Source organism: Protopterus annectens, chromosome 16.part0 (assembly GCF_019279795.1).
Source record: "Protopterus annectens isolate FY-2018-M chromosome 16.part0, PAN1.0, whole genome shotgun sequence".
In the NCBI taxonomy this organism is placed as follows: Eukaryota; Metazoa; Chordata; order Ceratodontiformes; family Protopteridae; genus Protopterus; species Protopterus annectens.
In genome coordinates this window covers 841,354,437-841,371,055 of record NC_056750.1, presented here as the reverse complement: position 1 = coordinate 841,371,055, position 16,619 = coordinate 841,354,437, and the positions used below count along the sequence as shown (strand labels likewise).

The 16,619-nt window shown below is 44.5% G+C and overlaps 1 protein-coding gene across 1 annotated transcript in view; it reads left to right on the top strand.

Moving 5' to 3' along the window:
- The window catches only part of NUP214 (nucleoporin 214), a 3,229,616-nt gene that overhangs the window by 1,137,560 nt on the left and 2,075,437 nt on the right, over window positions 1–16,619 (top strand). The window contains exon 15 of the mRNA XM_044058190.1: window positions 7,366–7,440. Within this exon, the coding sequence (XP_043914125.1) occupies window positions 7,366–7,440 (75 nt within the window). The remainder of the gene's footprint in view (window positions 1–7,365; window positions 7,441–16,619) is intronic.

The following is a 16,619-nucleotide window of genomic DNA, read 5'->3' as shown; positions in this document are numbered from 1 at the left end:
TGTCTCTACCCCAGCACGTGGTGCTGCTAGGCCTCCAGCAGCCATGTCCATTAAGGCCTTCGCCAGGGCTAAAGCAGCCAAGACTACTAAAACAATGCCTGTTAAACCCCCCTCAACCAGGCCCTCTTCCAGTTCTCAAATGCTTACTTTGGCAGAAGATTTAATTTCATTAATTAGAGGATCTCAATCTCACCCAGACAGGGCCTCTGAGCGCCCAGAGAAGAGACCTAGGGCAGAGCCCCATGAGCCAGTGTCCTCTGATGATTCTGCTGATGAATCAGACATTACTGACCAGCCAGAGGCTCCTTTCTCCAATTTTGAAGATTCTGATGCTGAAGAATCCATTCCAGCTGCTTCCCACCAGAAGATTTCACCTGTGGGGAAACCTTTCATGCCATGCGAGACCAGTACCAATGGCAGCAACAGGATTTTACAGACTCCAGGAAAAGCCTTAGGACCTTTTGCACCTTCCACAGCACAGGCCCTTAGCTATACCTCCTGTTCTCTCTGTGGTGGATGATGCTTTCAATGATGTCTGCTCCGCTCCAGATTCTTTACCCCAGCCCCTGCCAAACCAGACAGATTTTACAGGGTGCCAGATACTCATCACCACCTTTACAAGGCCCCTCTTGCAGACCCGAAACTATTTCCCAGGGTCCCAAGGCAGTAGCAGCGACCATAGCTAAAACCCTGTCCCTTCTGAAAGGGAAGCAAGGTCATTAGACAGATGGGGTAAAAGGTTTACACTTCAGCCACTCTCTCAGCTAGAGCTTTAAACTGTCAGTTTCACATGATACAATACCAAGAGTTTATGCTTGATCAGTTAACTAAAAAGCTAACCACTGATGAATCTCTTGATAAGAAATATGTATTAGAAATGGTAAATAACATACAGCAAGTTAGTAACCACTCTTTAAAATGTGGCTATGATGCACTGGAGGCTTCATTTAGATCAGCCATGACTGGCACTGTAATTAGAAGGCATGCATGGCTAAAGGAGCAAGCTTTACCAGATCATGTTAAATCTAAATTGCTAGATGCTCCTATGGATAAAACAAGTTTGTTTGGTACACCTGCCCAGCAGGTTATGAAGAAAATGGAAGAAAAGGCAAAATCAATCCAGACAGTTAAAGATTTCTTGCAGGTTCAACCCCCAAGGTTTAGCAGGAACTGGCCTGCCAACAATTGGTCCTTTCCTGACTCCACAAGACCTCAAAGGGGCAGGACTAGACGTTCCAGAGGCAGAAACCTATCCAGAGGAGGTGCCTACAGAGGACGACAGTGGCAAGGTAACAACAGAGGCACAGACTCAACACCTGCCACTACATCAACACAGCCACAGTGACTTAATCCTAAACCCGCCTACCAGGGAACAGATAGCAGCTCCTCTAGGCGGAAAGCTAACCTTATTTTCAAAAAACTGGCACCACATAACAAAGGACAAGTGGATTTTGCGAACCATAGATCAAGGTTACCGGTTCCACTTCCACACTTTACCAGACAAAAGAGGAATGCCAAATCTACCTCCAAATCAAAAGACAGAGGCTCTACAACAGATAATGGAGTTAGCAAACATGAGAGCTGTGGAGAAAGTGCCAACAGCAGAGCAAGGAAAGGGTTCTACTCCAGACTATTCCTAGTTCCAAGAAAGGAAAAAGTTGGAGACCAATTCTAGACCTGTCCACCCTGAATACTTATATCATTGTCCCAAAATTCAAAATGCTGACCCTACAGCAACTTCTTCCCATGCTGGGCAAGGAGTGTTGGCTGGTAACTCTAGATCTCAAGGAGGCATACCTGCACGTCCCCATTCGACCAATCTGCAGAAGATACCTCAGATTTCTTGCAGGATCAGAGCACTATCAATTCTCAGCATTGCCCTTTGGCTTATCTACTGCGCCCAGAGTATTCACAAAATGCCTGGCATCAGTAATCGCCCATTGCAGACTACAGGGAATTCAAATTTATCCATACCTGGACGACTGCCTGATACAAGGAGACAACAAAAGCAAGCTGACAACAGATTTACAAAGGGTCATTTACTTGCTTCAAGCACTGGGATACACAGTCAATTTACAAAAGTCAAGACTGATACCATCCCAGACAAGGACTTTCCTGGGAGCGGAATTGGACACAGTAAGACAAATGGCATTCCTAACTACAGAAAAACAAAAAGAACTCCCTCTTTTCTTCTTGGCACTAACAAAACTGAACAAGTTAACAGCAAGAAAAGTACTGCAGGCCTTGGGTTTCATGGCATCATGCATAATCTTGGTTCCATTTGCCAGACTACATATGAGAAAACTACAGTGGTACCTAAAGAATTTATGGTCCCAACACAGACACAGCCTAGAAACGGAAATCCCACTAATACCATGCTTAAAACAGGAGTTCCTATGGTGGGCTCAGGCATGCCAGTCAAACCCAGGCCTGCCCTTTCGCAAGGGTCAAGCAAGCCAGACCATCACAACAGATGCTTCAGACCTAGGATGGGGGCGCATATGCTGGACAAATGCGCATAAGGATTGTGGACACAGGACCAACTTCACCTGCACATCAACCTAAAAGAAATGCTGGCAGTAAAACTGGCAATCCAAAAGTTCAGACCATTTCTCAAGGAGGACCACTTGATGATAAGGACAGACAACACCACAGTCATGTGGTACATCAACAAACAGGGAGGCACTCATTCTTACCCCTATGCAGAATGACTTTGGAGCTGTGGACCCTGGCACTCAGCTACAACATCCAGTTACAGGCAATATTTGTGCCAGGAAAAGAAAACTCTCTAGCAGATATGTTAAGCAGGACCACATCGGATGCCCACGAATGGCAGCTGCACCCGGATATCTTCAAGACCATCTCGAAGAAATGGGGAATGCCTCAGATAGATCTATTCGCATCACCTCTCAATCACCAGCTCAAAAATTCTGCACAAGGACATTCCACCCACTAGCATGGAAAGTGGACTCGCTCTCCTTCAGCTGGAAAGGCCTAACAGCATATGCATTCCCACCTCTTCCCTTGATACACAAAGTACTACTAAAAATCAAGGAGGAACGTCCAAGGATAATCCTGATAGCTCCAAACTGGCCAAGACAGCATTGGTACCCACTGCTGAGGAGCATGTCTCGGAACAATATGTGGCCAATACCCTTGATGCCTTTGATGCTAACTCAGAACAACTTCAGCACCATGCATCCAAACCTAAAACGCTGCAACTGACTGCATGGAACATCACATAGCAGCTGCTAATACAGAACTTTCACAAAGAGTTAAAGACATTATTCTTGAAGCACGCAGGCCTTCAACTAGAAGGAATTATGCTGGGAAATGGAAAAGGTTTGTCATTTGGAGTTCTGAAAGAGGAAAAGATGTATCAAACATAGATATGCCTAACATTCTGGAGTATCTGGCGAACTACTTCATTCAGGCCTGTCCTACTCCTCCATCAAGATTCATGCATCAGCTATTTCAGCAGAATACAGCTTTGATCCACCTGTTTTTCACACCCTTTGCTCAGGCAGTTCCTCAGAGGAATCAAGAATGTAAAACCTCCAAGGAAACCACCATTGCCAGCTTGGGACTTGAACTTTGTGCTAGAAAAATTGACACTATCACCTTTTGAACCAGCAGCAACAGCAGACCTACAACACCTGTCATGGAAAACTGCTTTCCTACTGGCAATTACTTCAGCAAGGAGGGTTTCAGAACTACAGGCCTTAATGGCAGTGCAACCCTTTCTAATCTTCCACCAAGATAGAGTGTCCATGAGGACTAATCCTACATTTATGCCTAAGGTGGTATCCAGAGTGTCTTTAAACCAGGCAATCCACCTACCTACCTTCTTTCCCAACCCACAAAACAGAGGGAAAGAATACTGCATACCTTGGATGTACATAGACAGCTACGCTGCTACTTGGACAGAACAATAAATAGCAGAAAGACTGACCAACTTTTCGTAGCCTATGCAACAGGAAGGGAAGGAAAAGCTATTTCCAAACAGACAATCTCCAAATGGATAGGAAATTGCATACGATTCTGTTACTCCTTCCATGGAAAACCAATTCCACAGAACATAAGACCTCATTCTACAAGGGCAACAGCCACTACCACAGCCTTCTTACGAGGAGTGGCTACCAAAGACATTATTGAGGCGGCTACTTGGACCTCCGTGCATACATTTGCCAAGCATTATAATTTACCTCTATATTCCAGATCCCGAGCAGGGTTTGCTACTGCTGTTCTGCAAGGGATCCTAAACACACCATAATCTACTTTTATCCTCCTCCCCTAGTTGGCTATGGTATTCTACCCAGTTGTTATGACTGCAGATGCATCCATGAAGGACATAGTACAGTTTTGTACCTACCATAAATGTAGATGTCCGAATTGGATAGCATCTGCAGTCAGGATTACCCTCCCTCCTTCCCCTCTGTGGTACTCCTAGGGTGTTTACCCTTCTAATAGCTAGCTAGTGGGGGGATTTCTTTCATGGTGTATTTGTTTGTATTTATGTACATACATGCTTATTTTTGTGTTTACCTCTATCTTTTGGAAACATTGGCATCTATCCAAAATTTTTAGCCTTCTATAGGGCTTCTGGCATCTGGGGCAAGAAACACTGAAGAAAATGGCGTCGGCTGATGCTTTTATACCCGAAGACCAACAGAGATGACGTCGGGTGAAGTGCGACATCAGCCGAAGCCGGACCCGGACTTTGGAATCCGGCCGACTGAAGGGCTGCCTGACGACAGGACAACCCAGTTGTTATGACTGCAGATGCTATCCAATTCGGACATCTACATTTATGGTAGGTACAAAACTGTACTTTCTCTGTATTGTGAATCCTTGGTGATTTGGAATTGTGACCTGGGTTCTAAGTATTTTGCAGAAGCTGACACTGTTTCTTCCAGCAGTTGTTCTTGTGGGAGGCTGCCAGTTGTATCTGAGGCGAGTTGAAGTGAGGGCATGCTCCTGTTCTGGTCATCTTCCACTTTCACTTACCTGCTTTGAGATGCCCACTTTTTTGTGGGCTCTTACTGCTCAGCATAAATGAGATTTCACTCCTGGTTCCCTGTTGAGGGAATATTGACTATCTCATTGCAGGAAGCCCACCTTTTCTTACTCTGGAGTTAGGACTCTTAGGCCAGTTTTTATAAGAGTTGTGGACTATTTCTCATAATAGCCCCCTTGTTCCACTTGAAGGAGGGTAGACATTCTGGAAGAGAGTTGGATCTTGATTGGTCTGCAGAGTTTGGGGTTCTGCATCAGTTGATCTGGAAAGTGAACTGTCTCTCTGCATTCTTGCAGGTTCACTGGACTGGTTGGTGTTTTAGAAGATGTTGTCCTCCTTTAGTAGATCCCTATTCTTGGATGTCTCGCATCTCTTTTTGGCAGGGATATTTTTTCCCTCGATTCCTTTTTTTGGCCAGGATGACTCTGGTGTTCTCTTTGCTTCAAAGCAGATGGGTGATGCTTCCCTCATTCTGTGTGGGTAAAAGTGTCTTTCCCGTTAGATTCCTGGCCCTGGTTCATTCTTGAATTCCTTTTGTATTCTGGTTGGGCAGAGTCAGTGAAGTTCAGAGTTGCTAGTAAACTTTTCTATTATTTTCTTGTGGTGTAGGGCTTCCCCTATTGGATGGTGAGGTATTTATCATATCGGGCAGCTTCTATTAACAAGATAGAGGTTAAACTCAGGTTGGTTAGGTAACCCATTTAGGGAAGGCTACATCCGTTGTTCTTCGAGTTCCTTCATCCTTAGAGGGGGGTCTCATCCTGTAATGTAATATTCTTTCATTCTTGGATCTTACAAACATGGAAGTTTAGCTGATGGTAGTCTCCCTTCCTGAAGCTCTGTCTCCACTCACATTGCCCCATTTCTTCATATCTTGTGGAAAGGAGGAGCTTTCCTTTCTCTTTACTTTTTTTTTTTTTTTTTTATTATAGATTAAGTGCTGTGCCCCTGTTCAGGTCCCCCTTCTTGTGGTTGTGTTGAGGGAGCAAGCACTGGGATTAATGAAGAAGGCCATTTCTCCCTTGTGACATGCTGCCTTGTATGAATACTTTTTCCAGGTGGCTCAGGTTTTGGGATGTAAAATTGGGGGGTGGGGGTGGTTCCTAATGTGCTGGGAGTGTGGTACCTTTAGTGACCTGTACCTGCGGAGGAGGGTGTAGTGTGTTAAGTGCCTGTGGTCATCTTGTCTCTCTGCCATTGTCCTTATTTTAACCCATGGCTGCATCACATGCTTGCTAGCTTACTTGTTACATTCTCTATAGTCTTGGTCACCGTGGCCCTTTGGGTCGTCTTTACTACTTTCCACATTGCATATCTTTCTGTTGCCATGGATTCTGGCTTTCTAGCATGGTATTCCCCACAAAAGTTTTTTACTGGTCTGGTTACAGTTCTCCTGCCTCTTCTGTTTCAATTTCAACCCTGTTTTAGGATCCATGACAGAGAGTCTTCAGTGTTGGATATGGTGGATGTCTTTTGCCATGTCATTTGACTTGTGAAGGGGACCCTTCTTAATTAATCAGAGACACCCTCCCTCTGCTACTGAGCGAGCCAGTGGTCTTTCTAACTGAACCTGTGGGTAAGATTTCTAAATCTGCAAGGTATGTACTTGCATATCACTAGTTGGCACTTGTTGTGCCAAGTCTTCATTCTGCTTCTCTGGTTTGCATCTGGGTGTTTTGTAATTGTGGGCACAAACTGATATTCATGGGGGATAAATGTACTTCGTACTTTTATTTGTTGTCATATTTGTATTGGCATGGGCATGCATTCATCCTGATCGTATATTAGAGGAGAGAATAAACCTAACCTTAGGGCCCATTGAGGAATGGTCCTTTTTATAGGTCAGATGATAACAGAACATTGTATTATTTCTTTCAGTGACCCCTTCTCTTGAAGTTTCCAACATATACCACACTAGATCTTTAAATGTGTGTGTTTTTTGCAGCACGTCAACAATGTCTTGAATCTCCACTTTGTGTGAGTGCTCCATCTCTTGTGTGTTTGAGTCAACATTCTGTATGTGGGTCTTAGCCAAAAGAGCTTATTTCAAATGTACCTTTATTTGGTTTGAAAAAATATGCAGACTCGAGACAGATCTCATGGAATTGCAAATACTGCTGTGAAAAAAGCTATACCACTGTTAGAGAATGATGAAATAAACTTGTAGGTGTTCATTCAAACCACTCTGGTACTTCCCTTTCAAAGATCTGCTTTTAAGGTGAATATCTCATTCCGCTGTAATTTGTGTTTTTTGAGGTGGAAGGAATTTCAACCAGACTGCTAAATGTGCTCCTAGTAACGGGGCTAAAATAATTAGTTTACATTTTTTTGTTTTTCATTGTTCTCAGCCCACTGTGTCAAGTTCTGCTTCAGAAATTCATCTGTCAGAGTCTGATCCTGTCATGGCTGGCATAAAAGAAGAGGTAAGTAAAGTGCATTCGTTTGGAACTGTAGGGAGAGTATCTATTGCAGCCGTTTCCACAGTTTTTGTTGAGGTGCAAGACTAAATAACTGGGTGGTGCCTGGCTGGTGCCAGCTCTGTCATAAGAAACTGCAGAATGAGCACAAATGCTAAGTCATTTTGCATCTTTCTCTAAGTTAATCTCACCAAGTTATATAACCGGTTGTGATATGGGGTCAGTCCTGCCCTGTAGAAGCATTGAAAGGTTTTATACAGACACTACAGTCCTTTGTATGGAGGTTAAAAAACATCAACATGTTGATCCATTATTTGGTGAAAATGGTGATTTTTTTTTTTTTTTTTTTTGGTTCTCCTGATCCCTGAATGTGGTAAATAAAGAAACTTTTACAGTTCTAACATCTCTTGTGCTGGCTTCTTGGTGTGTATCTGTATTGTATATACGTACTTGCCAGTGCAGTAGTAGCCAAGTATATGTTAGGCATGTGCACTATTCATTGTTTTATTTGTATGTTCTGTTCAAGTTCCCAGCTGAGCAAAAAAAGACTCTGACTATAGATCATCAAGCTGGCATGTAAATGATCTTAATGGCCATACATAGAACTTAAAGACTACAGCAACTAACTTGAATACTTAAGCTTTGGAATAGGATTAGTAAGGGAGTTTACTCCTCTGTGTAACTTGGGCTTAAGAGTTCTAAGCTGTTTGTATCAGTTCTGTGTATTTCAGTGCTTTTTAGTTAATCTGGCATTGCCCTTCCTAAGGATGGGCTAAAAGATAAAGACGTTAAGATTCTAAAAATTCTGAATGAGCTTCTGTTATGCTGCCTCTGTAAATTATGTAAACATGTGATGTTCATCGTGCATACAGCTGCAGTCATAACAGATGGGTTATCCTGCCGTCAGGCGGGTCCTCGGTAGGCCGAATTCCAAAGTCTAGGTCCGGCGTCGGATGTCGTCGCTTCTTCCCTGACGTCAGTGCGACAGGGGTGTAAAAGAACCAGCTGACGCCATTTTCTTCAGTCTTTCTTGCCGCGTGGTGCCCGAAGCAGAAGCAGTTCGCAAGTGCCGATTGGCCAGCTCCTGAGATTACGAATATTTTTCAACCAAAGTCTTCTTGAAAGCTAAGTACCCCGTTGGGGAAACTTTTCTTGCCTCAGACCGATGCCAAAGTTAATAATTGCATTTCATGTGGGAAGCAAATACCGCATAAGGATTTCCATTCCCTCTGCATTCCTTGCTTAGGCCCAGACCACGACGTCTCGGCCTGTCGTTTTTGTGCTACATTCAACAAACGCACTATTAAGCGTCGGGCGGAGTTCGCCCAACACTATTTTGGCAAAAAGTTTAATTACATTATGTCGTCGGATACTCCGACTCCAGTTTTGAGTAAAAGACGCAAAGATAAGGACCGACATACGAGGTCTGTGACTTCTACTGACACCACGCTAAAGCCAACTACAGGTGCTCCGGTTCTCAGTGAGGCGCCTACGCAGCCCCTGACTACCGATGACACTTCCTTAGCGGTGTCTTCTGTGCCCGAGGTCGCAGGCTCCTCGGCCCACACCCCGATTACAGATACTGACGCCACTCTTGGCGGGGAAACTCAGAGTTTAGACAGGCTTGCCACCTCTCAAGGTGTCTTCAGGCCTTCTTCTTCTTTTTCCATTAAGGTTTTCACTAAATCTAAAGCAGCCATACATACTAAAAGACAAGCTCCACAGGGCCCCTCTCAAGGCCCCATGCCTAAAAAATAATGCTCAAAATGGCTGAGGATTTGATTACTCTTATCAGGGGTTCTCAACCCCCTTAGGACAAAAGGCCTAGAGTAGAGGAAGAATACCCTTCCTCGGACCAGGCCTCCATTACTTCAGAACATTCTGAAGACCAGGAACATTCATACTCCCCTTTTGAAGATTCTGATGCAGAGGAGTCCATTCCCTCTGTCCCCCCCCCCCCTGAGGACTATTCTTTTGGGGAAACCTTGCATACCTTGAGGGAACACTTCCACTGGGAAGGCCAAGATTACTCAGACTCCAAGAAAAGGCTCAGGGATTTCCACTTACTCCCTCAGCACAGGCCTCTGGCTATCCTTCCTGTCTTAGACATTCTAGATTATGTGTATTCAGAGGCCAGCCTTAACCCAGATTCTTTACCTCCAGCTCCAGTCAAGCCTGACAGGTATTACCGGGTTCCTGATTCACACCAATTCCTATACAAAAGCCATGCGGCTGACCCAGAAACTATTTTACAGGGTCCCAAGGGAATTAAGGCCTCCACTGCCAAAAATCCATTACCTTCAGAGAGAGATTCCAGAGCTTTAGAAAGGTGGGGGAAAAAGGTATACAGCTCTGCCACTTTAACCATGAGGGCATTAAACTGTCAGTTCCATATGTTAAAGTATTAACAGTTTTTGTTATCTCAGTTGAAAAGCAAAATGTCACAACCTGAACAACCAGACTCGAAGGAGTTGCAGGATTTGTTGCATAGTGCAGAACAAGTGGGTAAACATACCTTGCAATGCGGTTTTGATGCTTTAGAGGCCTCATGTAGAGCCGCTGTTACAGGATCAGTCAAATGTAGACATGCTTGGCTCAGAGCAAACCTTACCAGATCATGTCAAAGCTAAATTACTAGATGCACCTCTTCAAAAAGATGTATTGTTTGGTGTTAAAGCTGAGGAGGTATTAAAGAAAATGGGGGAAAAGGCAAAATCAATGCAAACAGTGAAAGATTTCCTACAGGTACAACCTCCACGTTTCAGTAGAAATTGGCCTTCAAAAAATTGGTCCTTTCCAGCCACGGACAGACCTCAAAGAGGTAGATACAGGTGCCCGAGGGGTAGAGGGCAATCTCAAGGATCGTTTAGAGGCAGACAATGGAAAGCTCCTACACAAAGAGGTGGTGAGGATAGTTCGCAGCCATTCAGAAAGCAGAACCAATGACTTTCCCCTTTGCATGCCAAGCAAAGCTCTAATGGCAGCAACTTTAGGCGGAAAACTGGCATTATTTTCAAAAAAATTGGCTTATTGTCACAAAAGACAAATGGATCCTGGACATTATAGACAGAGCCTACAGATTCCACTTTCACACCCTTCCGAAAATGAGAGGCATGCCAAACCTGCCACAAAATCAAAGGGCAGAGGCACAAAAATAAATTTCAGCTCTCATGGACATGAAAGCTATTCAAGAGGTACCTGCACAAGAACAGGGTCAAGGTTTTTATTCCAGACTATTCCTGGTACCAAGGAAGGACAAAGATTGGAGACCTATTTTGGACCTATCCATCCTAAAGACATATTTACTCGTACCAAAATTCAAGATGCTCACATTACAGCAGCTTCTTCCCATGCTGGGCAAGGAGTCTTGGCTGGTAACATTGGACCTCAAGGAGGCATACCTGCATGTCCCTATCAGACAAGATTGCAGAAGATACCTCAGATTTCTTGCAGGTTCAACCCATTATCAATTCTGTGCATTGCCCTTTGGCTTCTCTACTGCGCCCAGAGTGTTCATGAAATGCCTGGCATCAGTAATTGCCTTCTGCAGACTTCAAGGGATACAAATATACCCATATTTGGATGACTGCCTGATCCAAGCGGACAGCAAACACATACTTCTGAAACACCTGGTGTTTGTAATAAAGTTGTTGAACTCTCTGGGATACACAGTCAACAAAAAGAAATCAAGACTAATACCCTCTCAAACAATAATTTTCCTGGGTGCCAGCTTGAATACAAACACCCAGATGGCCTACCTCACGCCAGAGAAACAAGGGCAACTAACTCAATACTTCAGAAAACTGGCAACCTTCACCAGGCTGACTGCAAGGAAAATCCTGCAGGCTCTGGGATTCATGGCATCTTGCATCTGCTAATCCCATGTGCAAAGCTGCATATGAGGAAACTTCAATGGTACCTAAAAAACTTATGGTCTCAACACAGCCACAGTTTGGAAACAATTATACCACTGATTCCATGCCTCAAAAAGGAATTTCTGTGGTGGGCTCAAGCATGCCAAAGAAGCATAGGTCTCCCATTCTGCTTGCCTCAAGCAAATCAAATCATCACAACAGACGCCTCGGACTACACCTGTGGGGCGCACATGACAGATCAGTGCATTCAGGGCAAATGGTCCCAAAAAGAAAAGCACCTACACATCAATCAAAAGGAAATGCTAGCAGTAAAAAATGCTATTATGGCTTTCAAAGACCTACTGCATCCAGGTCAGCTATTGATAAGGACAGACAACACCACAGTGATGTGGTACATAAACAAACAGGGAGGAACCCATTCATATCCCCTGTGCAGGCTTGCCATGTCTATTTGGAACATGGCTCTGGAATTACAAATCCAACTTCGAGCACAATTCCTGCCAGGCAAGGAAAACATGCTGGCAGACAACCTAAGCAGAAATATGACAGAACCACACGAATGGAAGTTGCATCCTCAAGTTTTTACAAAGATAATTCAAGCATGGGGAAGGCCAGACATAGATCTCTTTTCTACCCACAGAAATTACCAATTGACAAAATTCTGCTCAAGGACCGATCATCCACAGGCCTGGAAAGTGGACGCACTCTCTTTCAGTTGGACAACAATGACAGTTTATGCCTTTCCACCTCTTCCTCTGCTGCCCAAAGTTCTATTAAAAGCCAGAGCAGACAGACCAAAGATGATTCTCATTGCTCCAGACTGGCCAAGACAACACCGGTACCCACTCCTGAGGAGCCTGACACATTCCCCACCATGGATCCTGCCTCTAATGCCTCTTCTATTGACCCAGCACAACTTCAAAACTCTTCACAGTCAGCTGAAAACACTCAATCTAGCCGTATGGAGGATTCCTTAAATTCACAACAGACCCTACTCTCCAAGGAGGTGCAGGATGTCATTTTGGAGGCCAGAAGGTCTTCTACTAGAAAAGCCTACTCCGCAAAATGGAAACGGTTTTGTGCCTGGAATCAGAAAAAGGGTCAGAATCCTGGAATACTGAATTTACCTCAAATATTACAGTACCTAGCTGAGATGCTAAGCAGTGGACTTTCATTCTCCTCCATCAAAATCCATGCCTCAGCCATTTCTGCTGAATACAACACTGACCCTCCTTTATTCTCTCACCCTCTCTTAAGACAGTTCCTCTGAGGGGCTAAGAATATAAAACCCCCAAGGAAGCAACCAGTACCTGCTTGGGACCTCAATTTAATTCTAGAAAAACTGACCCTGCCTCCATTTGAGCCAGCTGCTTCAACAGAACTGCAATATTTGTCATGGAAAACAGCCTTCCTCCTGGCTATCACCTCAGCACGCAGGGTTTCGGAACAACAAGCCCTCATGGCTGTGCAGCCTTTCATCATTTTCCATCAGGACAGAGTTTCCTTACGAACCAACCCTTCCTTTATGCCAAAGGTAGTATCCAGGGTAGCCTTGAATCAAGGCTATCCACTTACCTACCTTTTACCCTAATCCACAAAACAAAGGGGAAAGACTACTACATTCCTTGGACATTCACAGACAGCTTTGTTATTATTTGGATAGAACAAAGCCATTCAGAAAATCAGAGCAACTCTTTGTGTCCTATGCTACAGGTGCTCAAGGGAAGGCTATTTCCAAACAGACAATCTCAAAATGGATAGCCCACTGCATACGCTTTTGTTATTCTTTTCATGGCAAAACTGTACCTACAGGCATCAGATCTCACTCCACAAGGGCCACAGCTACCTATGCAGCTTTCCTCAGGGGGGTTCCTACCAAAGATATTTTGGAAGCAGCCACTTGGAGTTCTGTACATACTTTCTCCAAGCACTATCACCTACCATTATACTCCAAATCTAGAGCGGGCTTTGCCACTGCAGTCTTGCAGGGCATCCATGCTCCTCCTAGTTCCACTTGGTGCCTACCACCCCTTTTTTAGCTTTGGGATTCTACCCATCTGTTATGACTGCAGCTGTATGCACGATGAACATAGTACAGTTTTGTACCTACCATAAATGTAGATGTTCGAGTGCTAATACAGCTGCAGTCCAGGTTACCCTCCCTCCTTCCCCTCTTGGGACAGGCCTAATGGCTAACACCTCCTCATACAACCTGATTGGGGTATTCATTTATGGTGTATTTGCTTGCAACTACTGTCTTTTGATTATATTGCATTGCATTATTACATAAATTTATGTTTTGCCTTCCTTCTGGGTGCACCTGAAATCTGGGGCAAGAAAAACTGAAGAAAATGGCATTGGTTGGTTCTTTTATACCCCTGTCACACTGACGTTAGGGAAGAAGCGACGACATCCGACGCCGGACCTAGACTTTGGAATTCGGCCGACCGAGGACCCGCCTGACGGCAGGATAACCCATCTGTTATGGCTGCAGCTGTATTAGCACTCGAACATCTACAATTTATGGTAGGTACAAAACTGTACTTTCCTGCCATTGTGGCCCATGTGTTGTCTGAAAGGGCCCTTGAACCAGTTCACTTAACCTGGTTAACAAAGGAAAAGTTTTAAAAAAAAATTGTAGTATGCTGCAAGGTTGGCTGTGCTGAAGCAGTCACTAAGACCACTGCTTCAGTCATGGGCTTGTTCATGATAGCCTAGCTGAAGCTACTTTCTTTAAGAAGTTGAGACATTCTATGGATTCCCTTCTTCAGCTGGCCTTCCAGGCTGATGGACTACTGTTTTTTTTTTCCATGATCCACTGACCACCAACTTTCTTCCTCCCCAGACACCCACTTGGCCCATTTGTTTCCCTTCAGCTTGCAAGAGAGAAGGTTGGGCAATCTAGAGATAACCTGACATAATTCAGGTGGGCAGTATATAGAGCCCTGTCCTCTCTATGGGTGGTTCCAGGTTTACTTATTCTTATACTAAATTTGTTAAGTAAAGGTTCACATCTCTGTGATAACCTGCCTATCCCACCCTCCTAGCGGTGTATAGTGGGAATTGTGAGACTGCGCCCTGCATCTGTAGTAGTAGATGGCCTCTTCTGTGATATTCCCACTGTGTGTTGTCTGGTGTATACCAGCAACATGGCAGATAAATGCCTCCCCTGTTACACATTCCCTTGTCCCACCTCCCTGCTGATGGTGTTAAGCAGGCATAATCTGTTTTAAGTTCTTTTTTCCCCTCGTCAGCTCTTCCATTGCTAGGGTGGCTCATCGAGCCCCCAGGTCTTCCTGGGTTATAATGATAGCTTTATTCCCCTATGCCGCGACCAGTTAGTTGGACTGCCTTTTGAAGGGGAAGCACACTCATTACTGTTAAAGATTATTTCATACTTTGTCAGTCCTGCCTCTCTTTCTTCCATATCAAACCATTCCCAAAAGAAGCAGTCTCCTCATAGAGCAAAGAGAAAGGGAACCTGGGAGTCGCATGGTCTTGTCCCATCATTTGATTGAAAGCTGACCTAAAGTACGATCCCTTCCACAGCACAGCAGTCTCAGTCTTAACTATTATTTTGGTCTGCCATGATGGGGGAGAGGGTCATTTTCAAGAGCAAGGCCTAGCTCTGAAAGCTATTGTTAAAGAAAGGCTAGTTCTGCAGGTGGTCACATTTCGCTCTTTCTTAAAGGTGCTAAATTTTCCACCAGAAAGAGCTATTCTAGGAAACATAGCTGTCTCTACAGAACTCTTGGGAAGGTCCAGAGTGTTCATACTTACAAGACCTGTAGAGCCTGTCCTTGCTTTGGAATGAGGTTATGGATTCTTCTAGTACTGCTTTCTGGTTTTGAAAGGGACAGATGATTCCTGCTCTTACCGGACCTCAGTGAATTCAATGAGCACTTGCAGTACTTCTTACTGAGGAGGGTGACCTTCGAGGTGGCGTACACTGTGAATACCATGGGGCACTTGGGATGTGATGGCTATCAGAATCTCTCAGATTGCACTGGGTGGACATATGTCTTAATCTATTGTAGTGATGTTTGGTGTTTGTTCTGCACCTAAAGTTTTCATGAGGATGTTTTCCTACAGTAACACATGTCTTCTGGTGGCCCAGAAGGGGGGAGTCTCTGGAGTAGGTGCTTTTATGGTTGCTTTCTCTCTGGGTGATTATAAACTGAGAAAATTCTCCCTTACTGTATTTCACAGAGTTGCCTTCATCATTGTGAAGCTGGACACTTTCCACTGTCATTTCTGCTTGGAAGAGGACCCAGAGCCACCAGTTTTGGGAGGATGCCCTGGAGTATCTGAACTCTGCGTCACTGTACTTGCAGGCCTTAATGGCCATGATGACCTTCATATGTATACATTTACACACCTAACCAGGCATTCTCACACTAGTTTCTTTATGGTCTGTGTTCTCACATGGGACTGCAAGACCACAGCATTTTGCCTAGAGGCAGATAATCCTTAGGTCTAGGCAAGTGTGACATGAGTGGATTCTTCTACACTTAGGGGCTTAGAGTACACAAGTATTCATAATCAAATTCCAGCCCTCACTAGTGGACTAGACACTAGGGCGGCCATGGTGGTGCAGCGGTTAGCGTTGCTGCCTCACAGCAAGAGGTTCTCCGGTTCGATCCTCTGCTGGGGTGCCTTCTGTGCGGAGTCTGCATGTCCTCCCTGTGGTCGTGTGGGTTTCCTCAGGGTGCTCCGGTTTCCTCCCACATCCCAAAGACATGCTGTAGGTGGATTGGACACTCTAAATTGGCCCTAGGTGTGTGTGTGCGCCTTCTGTGGAAGGTTGGGCACCGGGCTGGCATCTCGACACTGTAATACTCCACTGCCAATCATGAGCGGACAGGTGATCCGCTGTGGCGACCCCTAACTGCGAAAAGCTGAAAGAAGAAGAATAGTGGACTAGACACTGGTACCGGAAATACTTCACTGACTCTCCATAAAGTATCACAGACCCTTTGGGGCTGTTGAACAAACAGCAAAGGTGTATGGGGTTTTTTTTTTGGAAAATGCACATTTTATACTCGTGTAAAGACTATTACCTGAAAAGTCATGCAACTCCTGAAGAGTAATCTGAAGCAAATAACAATGGAGGTAAAATAGAGTGGGATGAGTGTAAGCAGATGTTTGGACTGCAAATTAGACATTCCATGTTAGGGATCGATAAGAGTATAGACAAAGAAAGGAGTAGGGGACTACAAAGTGAAAGACCAATTCTGGTAGATTATTCTAGTTGAGTTTAGGACAAAAGATTTTTTTTTTATTTTCATTTGTGTACTGGGAAAATCTGAC